This window comes from Strongylocentrotus purpuratus, unplaced genomic scaffold (assembly GCF_000002235.5).
Source record: "Strongylocentrotus purpuratus isolate Spur 01 unplaced genomic scaffold, Spur_5.0 spur5_scaffold_6, whole genome shotgun sequence".
NCBI lineage: Eukaryota > Metazoa > Echinodermata > Echinoidea > Camarodonta > Strongylocentrotidae > Strongylocentrotus > Strongylocentrotus purpuratus.
In genome coordinates, this window is record NW_022145612.1 from 1,007,142 (window position 1) to 1,017,500 (window position 10,359).

General features: G+C 36.2%; 1 protein-coding gene across 3 annotated transcripts in view; it reads right to left on the bottom strand.

Moving 5' to 3' along the window:
* Positions 1-471: 471 nt before the first annotated feature.
* Positions 472-10,359, bottom strand: part of LOC105437930 (neuronal acetylcholine receptor subunit alpha-3-like) — a 17,221-nt gene continuing 7,333 nt past the window's right edge. For 2 of the 3 annotated variants that reach the window (XM_031000294.1, XM_031000293.1), the window contains exons 7-11: positions 9,534-9,689; positions 8,246-8,422; positions 7,693-7,740; positions 7,411-7,461; positions 472-2,520 (exon numbers count right to left, since the gene is read on the bottom strand). In XM_031000294.1, the coding sequence (XP_030856154.1) occupies positions 2,425-2,520; positions 7,411-7,461; positions 7,693-7,740; positions 8,246-8,422; positions 9,534-9,689 (528 nt within the window). In that variant the 3' untranslated portion in view covers positions 472-2,424. Of the gene's footprint in view, positions 2,521-3,151; positions 3,195-7,410; positions 7,462-7,692; positions 7,741-8,245; positions 8,423-9,533; positions 9,690-10,359 lie in introns of all 3 variants that reach the window. The other variant, XM_031000295.1, reaches the window with a different exon arrangement.

The following is a 10,359-nucleotide window of genomic DNA, read 5'->3' on the forward strand; positions in this document are numbered from 1 at the left end:
AATCAATCAATCTCATCGACCAATCAATTTCATCCATCAACCAATCAATCAACCAATCAATCAACAGTCAATCAATCAACCAATCAATCAATCTCATCGACCAATCAATCAACCAATCAATCAATCTCATCAACCAATCAATCAACCAATCAATCAATCTCATCGACCAATCAATCAACCAATCAATCAATCTCATCGACCAATCAATCAACCAATCAATCAATCTCATCGACCAATCAATCAACCAATCAATCAATCTCATCAACCAATCAATCAACCAATCAATCAATCTCATCGACCAATCAATCAACCAATCAATCAATCTCATCGACCAATCAATCAATCAACCAACTAACCAAACAGTCAATCAATCAACTGACTATTCAACACTCCATGGTTTTGTTGTTTTGATGCCACTCATTGACTTCATATTTTGACGAGAAATCAAATAATTTTTTTCTTTTCTTTAATGGAAAAGTGTGTATTTTTCTTAAAATATAATCAAAAGCTACGCATACATCATATATTTTCTATATATTTAAGATATATTAAAGATATACATAATCTTAAGGGATAAAATAACAGTACGTAGAGAAAATTCCGGAAGTATTGCCTATTTTATAATTGAACATAATTATATATCGCAAATTTTAAAAAGGCGTCTGAATAAGACAAATTAGCTAAAGACGTTCGTTACTCATGCAGTCTGCTGTAAACATTGTACAGTACATGTTTTTAATAAATCCAATGAGAAGGTAACGTCTTTATAACGCATTGTCCTCTAAAGCCCACATGAATTTACAGTTCTTCCATTACATCTCCTTCCTCTATATACAAGATTGTGCTCCCTAATGCGTAAAACTAAATTTCTTTGTCAAAATAATCATCAGAAGTTGCTAAGTCTATAGTCCTCTAATATTCTCGTATGGTTGCCGCATTGTACACTAAAATGTTGACCATGTTCCAGATAGTCATCATAGTTGAGAATCGACACCATGCATGAACAAAATGAATAAAGATACAACATTATTGTTATGTTTTGCAATAGTAAAATTTAAAAGCAAGACAAAAGTACAATAAACTAAGTAAGACTAAATCATACTGTTAAGTACATCAAATAACAAAGACGTGTACCGCCCTATCTATTCATTAAAACAAATTAAAACGGCGTATAAAAATCATGTTAAAAACGGCTGAGAAGCGCAACCGAGTGACGTACTTTCTTCATCAAAAAACAAAGTGTATCAATCCCATACAATCAATAATACTCTCTATAATCCATTAAACATGTACTCATAAATGGTTATGAAGTATACAGAACACCAACAAATATAAATATTTCTAAAAAATATTATAGTATGTACCTAAACCATGATCATTGCATATTACTTTTGCGATCTTTCTTCATGGACAAAAGCATGAGACATTGTAAGATGAATATATCATAGAAAGACTAAAGTCACGGTAGTATAATTTGACACAACTATAAACATATGATAGAACTGAATTTTTTTTTTTTTAGTTAGGTTACATGACACCTAAACCCAACTACTGGTCAAGGCATAACGAGAATCACATGCATAAATATAAAACAAATCTTCCGATAAAATGAATCGCAACTCATGGTTTAATGTAAAACTTAAAAAAACCCGCTCATACCTTTTTAAGCATCTAGAGACAAATCTGAAAATCTCGACCATAATGTGGTTCATCACACCAATTTCCACTATGATAAGCATATCAATATAATTATCAACACATGCCTGAAGAAAACCGTAAGTAACATGTCTTTGTAACAGTGATATATAAAATAATTTTAAAAAATCCATTATTTTTGAAATGCTGTGAAAACTGCATTTAAGCATTTAAGACAAGTTCTCCCTATGAATTAGGTAAATCAGAACATAAATGCGTCCGAGCATATAGGACCATCGTCATCGTCATCATCATCATCAAAATGCATAAAATGTCATTATTTTTCTTAAAACATTTAAAGAACCCAACACTTTATTGAGAATCTGGTTATATGTTATTCTTTGTGACGTTAATCACACCCTGCTGTAATATAACATTTGCGCCAAATAAAGATAGAAAAAGAAGAGAAGAAACAAAAAATCACGGTAAGATCATTTTAAGCTACACTAAGAGGGGAGGGGTGAAATGAACAGGTGACGTTGCGTTTGCATCATGGGAGGAGAAGAGGACGGGGATTTCTACATTTTCTGCCAACTAATGATGTAGGTATTTTGATGTGCATTTTCTGTATATTCTCTTGACAGGCAAACTAAATCAGACAATTCCCCTTCCTTAAGAACCATTCGCACATTTCTTATTGAGTCATCATTCTATTTATCGACGCATGCATGGGAGAGTATATTATGAAGTGAAAGTGGTGCACTCTTTTGCTTCCGTGTGGCGCGGTTTTTAAACCTTCTCATAACGGCCTTTCTCTCGGGGTGGGTCCGGGTTCGACAGGGGAGCCCTCTCCTCTTGAATGCTCATTTCACCCATGGTACTCTCCTATATGTCACACATGAATATAGAAAGATGGAGAGAGAGAGAGAGAGAGAGAGGGGGGGGGGGGGTTATAGACACAAGAGAGAGAGGGAGAGTGAAGAGAGAGAGAGGGGGAGAGAAAGAGAGAGAAAGAGAGGAAAAGTGAAGAGAGAGAGAAAGAAAGGAAATGAATTAGTTAGAGAAAAGGATATCCATAGAGAAAGAGAGAGAGAGAGGGGGGGGGGGGGGGGGAGGGTAGAGGGATAGAGTGGTTGAGAGGGGTTAGAGAAGAAAAAACAGGGAAGGTGAAAATTATTAACCCCCAAAAGGGGAGAAAAAAACAAAATTAGAGAAATTAAGAGAAATACAGGTTTTTCCAAGAATCGAGAAACCAGTGAAAAGGGGATTGACAGGAAAGTAGGAATGAAAGATAGAATGACATAGTAGTAAAAATGCAAACAGAAAGAGAACACAAAGTAGTATGTTAATGAAATGACTTTGATAGAGAGCACTGTTACTCAAAATTGGATATTAATACACTGCGGCCACACTTCTGGAGTTGTTTCCCAAACCACGGGCTAGCTCCCTCACCCAAGCAAGTTCATTTTGATTCGATGCTTCACTTGACCTGGGTTGAGAGGAAAGTAGAACTTACGTTCGTTCCTTTTAATGACTGAGCCTCACTTCATTGGTCCTACCTGTGTGTAATTGATAATGAATGATAGTACAATGAAAACAAAAGGGGTGGAATCGTAAAGGAGAGGGTGAGAGAATAATATTATGAATGAAAGGCATGCAATGTTTTATTAAAAACGGAAAGTTATCGATGCAATGGAGGAAATGGGGAGAAGGAAATACAAAGTGTTAATGGTGTTACATGACTGTACATGTAATCATTAATCTGTTCAAGTTGTATTTATATATATATATATATATATATATATATATATATATATATATACATAAAATAAGACATGAACTATATAAATACAAAATGGTAGGTCTATTATAACAACGGGAATGAGTGATGAAGCTGTAATGTTTCATTCATTCAAAGTCAACGGGACGTAAATACGATTTCTAGTAATGCCTTGAATAATCCAAATTAGGCTTATGTATCAACATTAAGTGCTTATAATAAGACAGACCATCCGAGTACTTTTCTCTCGAATTTATTTCAATTCTTTTAAACAAAAGCAACTCTTTACCTCTAGTTTAAATCGAAAAATTCCGAGAATATCGTCAACATTAATACATAACCGTCTGTGAAGCTGCTAAAGTGTAACCTCACGCTATAGTGTAACCTAACGCCTAAGAAACTGAAAAAAGGTTCACTTCAGCGGATATGCTATATACACACTGATACACAGTGGAACCGTTATTGAGGAGCACACGCTAACCGTAATTTGTTGGGAAACACAAGCGAACCATAATAGTGGCTATCTGAAGGGACATCGCGAATCACAAACTTTGAAGTGAAATTCGTGATGAAAATATGCGACAAATCTCATATTTTGTCTCGATTTTTAAATTTATTTAGTTATATTCTATTTCCTTTATCTCTGCTTTCTTTCTCTTTCTCTCTCTTCCTCTCTTTCTTAATATATCTCACTTCTATAACCCCCCTCTCTCTCTCTCTCTCTCTCTCTCTCTTTCTCATCTCATTCTCTCTCTCTCTCTCTCTCTCTCTCGTTATCCTTCTCTCTCTTTCTCTACACTTCCCCCGCCCTTTCTGTTTTTCTCTCTGTCTCTCTCATCTTCTTCTTCCTTTTTCTTTCTATCTATTAATTGTTGTTTTGCTATAGCCGAGCTTTAGAGCCTTTCTACATTGTTGGAAGGCCCAACAATTTGATAGACACCAGGCTGATGGACACACTTAAGACACACTTCTGCATGGATTTTCAAAACATGTTTATGAAGACGAATATAGTGATGAAAGTACAACATTAGGGTTTTCTGCGTACAACACAAACCTAAATAAGTTATTGGGCACTCCTTCGTCAAATTCGTCTTCAAACATATTTGTTTTATAAATCATTGCAGAAGGACATCCTCTTTCGCATCATTATATAATTTAACTGAAATTTTGCTATAAAATATTAAGACAATTTTGGGCTCCCAACACTTTAGAGGGGCTGTGTTTATAGTGCGTTCATTACATACATTCAGAAACATAAATGAAAGCTCAATTTGATACGCTGACCGTTTTAAACGTAGTATAAATTCAAACATCTTTGGTTCTAACCAACCACATGGCCACATGATTGTTTCACGGTGAAAGAATAATGTCTGTGAAAATGTCAGGTGTTTAAGGCCCCTCTAAAGCTTTGGGAGCCCCACAAATTTCATGGCAAAACATTGATCTACATTTGCCACTCTCCACCCAGGTGTTAATTAATGGGTACCCGGTAAGATGCGAAAGCTAATGTGCTTAGATTAGCAAGTGTGCGCTTGAAAAAAAATATGACGCCTGGCTGGAATGCTCCCAAGGGAGTGAAGAATGTGCATACATTGTGTGCGGGTAAGCCTGAATCCATTGACCCGGGTAATTATATGATTGCAGGGCCCTCAGGGAGAACAGTATAAATACTGATGAGGCCAGGCGCGGATCCAGGTTTTTTCGGGGAGGTGGGGGTGGGGGGGGGGGGGAGCAAATTTGAAATTATGCGAGCCAAATATTGGTACGTAATGGTGACACCGGCAATGGCAAAAACGTTTGGGGGGGGGGGGTAGACGAAAAAAATCCCCATCACCCCACTCTTATATGCAGGTCCCGCTGAACATTTCTCGGCGGGGGTCAAGGGGTGGAGCCCCCAGAAGCTTATGGGGTATAGGCATTGAATTACTGTCAGATGAGCATATTTTGATACCTTATTTGTGACACTGGCAGGACACAAATTGGTGTGGGGTCCAGGGGGCGGAGCCCCCAGCAGCTCAGGGGTTTTATACATTAAATTACTGTCAGATGAGCATATTTAGATACCTTATTTGTAACTCTGGCAGGACACAAATTGACGTGGGGTCCAGGGTGCGAAGCCCCCGGAAGCTCAGGGGTTTGGGGCAATACGGTCAGATGAGCAATTAAAAAAAAAAATTATCTCCCTCAAAATCTTTATGGCTGATAAAGATATTTTGATTTTCATTATTTTTATTTTTATTTAAAGGGTGAGAAAAGAGTTTTAAAACGTCGAAACAATTTTGAAAAAACAACAACTAAATGATAAGTTAAAGCCCCTCTAAAGTGTTGGGAGTCCTACACATTAATGGAAGAAAAAAAAGTATGCACCAAAGCAAGCCATCAATTCAAAAAAAAAAAAATCACATCTGAAGGGGCACACCCCCCCCCCCTCAGACACCCCCTCCCCTTGCGTTCTTGTTCCTGTTAATTGAACTTACGACTGTTTTCTTTTTAATTTGGCAAAAATTATGCACCAAATCGAGCAATTTATGCATCAATTGAAAACAAAACTTAAACTCTGAGGGGGGTACATCCCTCTCAGACACCCCCTTCCTTCATTGCACGTCCATTCGCCTCCCCCCCCCCCCCAAAAAAAAAAAAAAAAAAAAAAAAATAACCTGGCGCTTAAGTGTAACCTGCTGCTAAAGGGTAACCTGCTGCTAAAATATAACCTGTTGCTAAAGTGTAATCTGCTGCTAAAGTGTAACTTGCTGCTAAAGTGTAACCTGCTGCTAAAGTGTAACCTGCTGCTAAAGTGTAACCTGCTGCTAAAGTGTAACTTGCTGCTATAGTGTAACCTGCTGCTAAAGTGTAACCTGCTGCTAAAATGTAACTTGCTGCTAAAGTGTAACCTGCTGCTAAAGTGTAACCTGCTGCTATAGTGTAACCTGCTGCTAAAGTGTAACCTGCTGCTAAAGTGTAACCTGCTGCTAAAGTGTAACCTGCTGCTAAAGTGTAACCTGCTGCTAAAGTGTAACCTGCTGCTAAAGTGTAACCTGATGTTAAAGTGTAACCTGCTGCCATGGGCGGTGCCACAGGGGGGGCGTGGGGGGGGGGGGGACAGGGGAGCACCTGTAAATTTTTTATTATTCATTTTCTCTAAAGCAGAAGTGTTTTAGGGGCAAATTTTTTGTTGCTTATTACATCCACAGGGGTATCCAAGTTTAAGTGAAAACAGACCAATATTGATAATAACAATTGGAAAAAACTGATCTGATCGACTCCTTAATTCTCCCAACTATATTATTACAATTTAATTAAAATTAAGGTGATTGTTAATCATCAAAAAGCAATGAATTGGCTCTATATACCATTCAAGACATTTAATTGTTGAAAGATTTAAACAAATCCTGTCTTACAGTATGTCTTATTTTCATGAAGAAAAAAAACGGTTGGGAGAATTCAACCAGAACGTCAATGACGTAGCGCTCATCCGCATCTCGCAACAACAAGTAACCAAAATAACAATATGTTAGATTTCATATTGAAAACGGTATTATAATACTATTTCCATGAAATGTAGAGGACTATTTATAACTGGATGAGCAGATGAGTAACTGTGAGGTAGATGCTGGACATAGTGTGGTAACGCATGACGGTCAGTCTCTAGATCTCATCACGCGTGCGCCTGGCCTCAGCTCAGCTAGCTAGCTCCAGACGTATACACGAACAACGAACGCGCGCCGGCATCACGACCGCTACGGCCGCGAGCCCGTTCGCCGAAGTGAACTTCTTTTTCAAAAACTTAGGCGGCAGGTTACACTTTAGCGGAGTTTTCACTTTAGCAGCTTAACAACCGTCTCTTAAACCTCAGTCATGCGAACCAGACCGGCTCCTGCATGGCAAGCAGCAGCGGAACATTACATTACTAAACTTCAAATGATCAAGAATGGTTCGGTTTAGCGGTGTGACTGAGGTAGCAATGACTTATACGATGACTAATAACAACAACCTACCTTGTAGTTCCTGCTTCGTCCTTTGTTGCTCTTAATCTCTTCACAGAGATCCTATAAGTTCAAAATAGATAGAGGACAATTTTGGAAAGCTGTTTTCAAGAACGAGATTCATATGTTTCACTTATGAAAGCAACTTAACCTACAAGATCACATTTTGACTTCAAGAATATTATAACGTACATGTCTAAATCATAATTATGACATCTTAATCATAAATTATGAGATCTCAAAAACTAGAAGACAAAATTGGCAACAACAAAAATGACACAGAAGAAAACTTACGTTGTATTTGCTGGTGGCTTGCTGCATCTGGTGACCAACTTTGCGGGACTGCATGGAGAGGGAAATAAAATTGATTTGGGAAAATAGATGTTACCATATGGTAAGAAGATCACCATTTTTATTGTTATAAATGAACTCTTTTTTTAACATAAAACATTTTTATTTTTTATAGTACTGGCTTCCATTGTACCATTAGTCCAATAAAAATATATCCAATTGAATTCAACATAATAATAATTACTGTTTAACATTATCTTTTTAATGCATGAAGTCACATTCTTCTTTTTAATTGTTATTGAACTACTATAATTTTATGTGTACAATTTATAACATGTTAAAAATGTTTTCTTGTATTTTAATGTAAATTTGACAACACCTGACTCCGGACTATTGCCATATTCTTAAAAAACAACAATAAAACCGAAATAGCATTGAACCATCATCAAGGAAATGAATAATTATGTGCTATCAGTTATTTAGTGCTACAAGGATACATAAGTTTGGGAGTCTTCCTTCATTAATGATGGTCGATCAGGTTTTGATGGCTACTCACCTTATAGCATGAGATAATGATGAAGATGATGTTGACAAGGACGGTTAAACCACCAAGGACACAGAGAGATGGTAAATCAAAGTGCTCCCAAACCTTATCACTTGAGAACAAAGAAGCCACGGCATTCTGGACTACAACAAGGCACAAGAACATCATACACCATAGCACGTAGTAATCCTATATAGGAATGAATCATAAGAATAATAACAAAATGAATGCGATTTCGTCTCTAATATAATAATAATAATAATAATAATAATAATAATAATAATATTTAATGTTTATATAGCGCTTAATACAAATGTCTCTATGTTCATTTATTGGTATAAATTGCTTCAATAATTCTATGGCGGTAACAAGAACTTTCTGGCCTTTTCGAAAATTCTATGACACTTTGACCTTTTCCGCCCAAAATCTAATCAGTTCATAACATTTCATCCGAGTTTAGTTTGGATCGCTTGAATGCTTTTCAATTTATTACGGTAATGACATATTGTCTGACAGTTTTTAACAATTTCATGACCATGTGACCTTTAACTTTTGACCTCTTTCACCTAGAATCTCATCAGTTCATATCCTTGTATGCTATTACGTACTTGATCCAAGGGTTGTTAAACTCCGCTCAATGGTTCTTGAGTTATCGTGGCAACGAAAGACAGGACGGAAGGACAACCAGAAAACACAATGCCTTGTGTACCACCTTCGGTGGCGGAGGCATGATAATAACAATAAAAATGTAATAATAACTTACAAAAAAAAAAAAAACGATTATAATAATAATGTAATAATAATAATAATAATGATAATAGTACTTCTACTACTTCTAATAATAATAATGATAACACCACTGTACTACTATTACAACTACTACTACTACCACTACTACTAATAATATTAATAATAATAACTGATTTAGTTAGATTAAATTGAAAGTAATATGAGGGTATTCTTTTCAAATTCTTTCTTACTCCCCCTCTCTTCCTCCCTCCCTTTCTCTCTCGTTCTGATTCGCTTTTGCAATTCATATGGTTACACTGTTGTTTTTCAATGTCAGGACTTTTCTTACATCATTTCAAAAATAGCCTATCAATTATCAAGTCTGTCAATGAATGAACAAATACTGCAAACAAATAAATCAACACATAACTTATTCAGAATCAGTTATAATCATGTACCGGCATATCAAACATTTTAGTCATCTGTTGACCAACTTAATGTCACGAAAGTACTCATACTCATAGTCATATTAATGTATTACTGCCATTAACTACCTCCTGATATAACTTACGAGAAGCGTTTGGTATGATGTGTTCGGTAGGCTCTGTGACACAACAAACTTGAAGGCGACAGCGGTAAGAAGCAGTGTTAACGTTACACTTAATCTATCTTCGGGTGCGTCTGCACTGACAGCATAAGATGTGAAAGCCAGGGGAGTGATCAGGAACTGAAACAGAAAATAAATATGCCTAAATATCCAGCAATATCTTGCAAAGTGAAAGAAGATTCGATGATGTAAACTAAAATATTTTAATGGATGAGGAAGAACAGGAAACAGAAATCATAATTATACAATACTTTGAGTTTATAATTACAAAATAATGTCTAATTGCCATCGACCTCGTTACTATACTTTCGGATTGGTTTCACATTGTATGGAGAAAATTCATAACATGGATCCCTAATGATATTTGAGAACAACTAAGTATCATGCTGTTGTATATAGAATGAATTTACCAAGTTATCAAGGATCTTCGGCGGCAAATTTATTGTATCGAACATATATGTACATAACCAAATGAATAGGAATTAGGGAATGTCGTTTGTCTTCAGCTTTGTAGATCAACAATAACATTCAGATTTGTGCTTAACGTGATATACTTTGTAGCCTTGAAAACACTTATAGAGTGACGATGTGGGTTCCACAGTACAATATCATCCAGTTATTTATGCACATAGCAACTAAAAATATTATAGAAAATTAGAAATTAACTTCATTCCCTTAAAGAAACATTATCATTGGTTCTGATGGGGAATTTGACATCGTTTAGGTGTTTACCCCCAAAACGGGTGATATATCAACAAGAGAGAACTTCAATTTATTAATGAGCGACAAG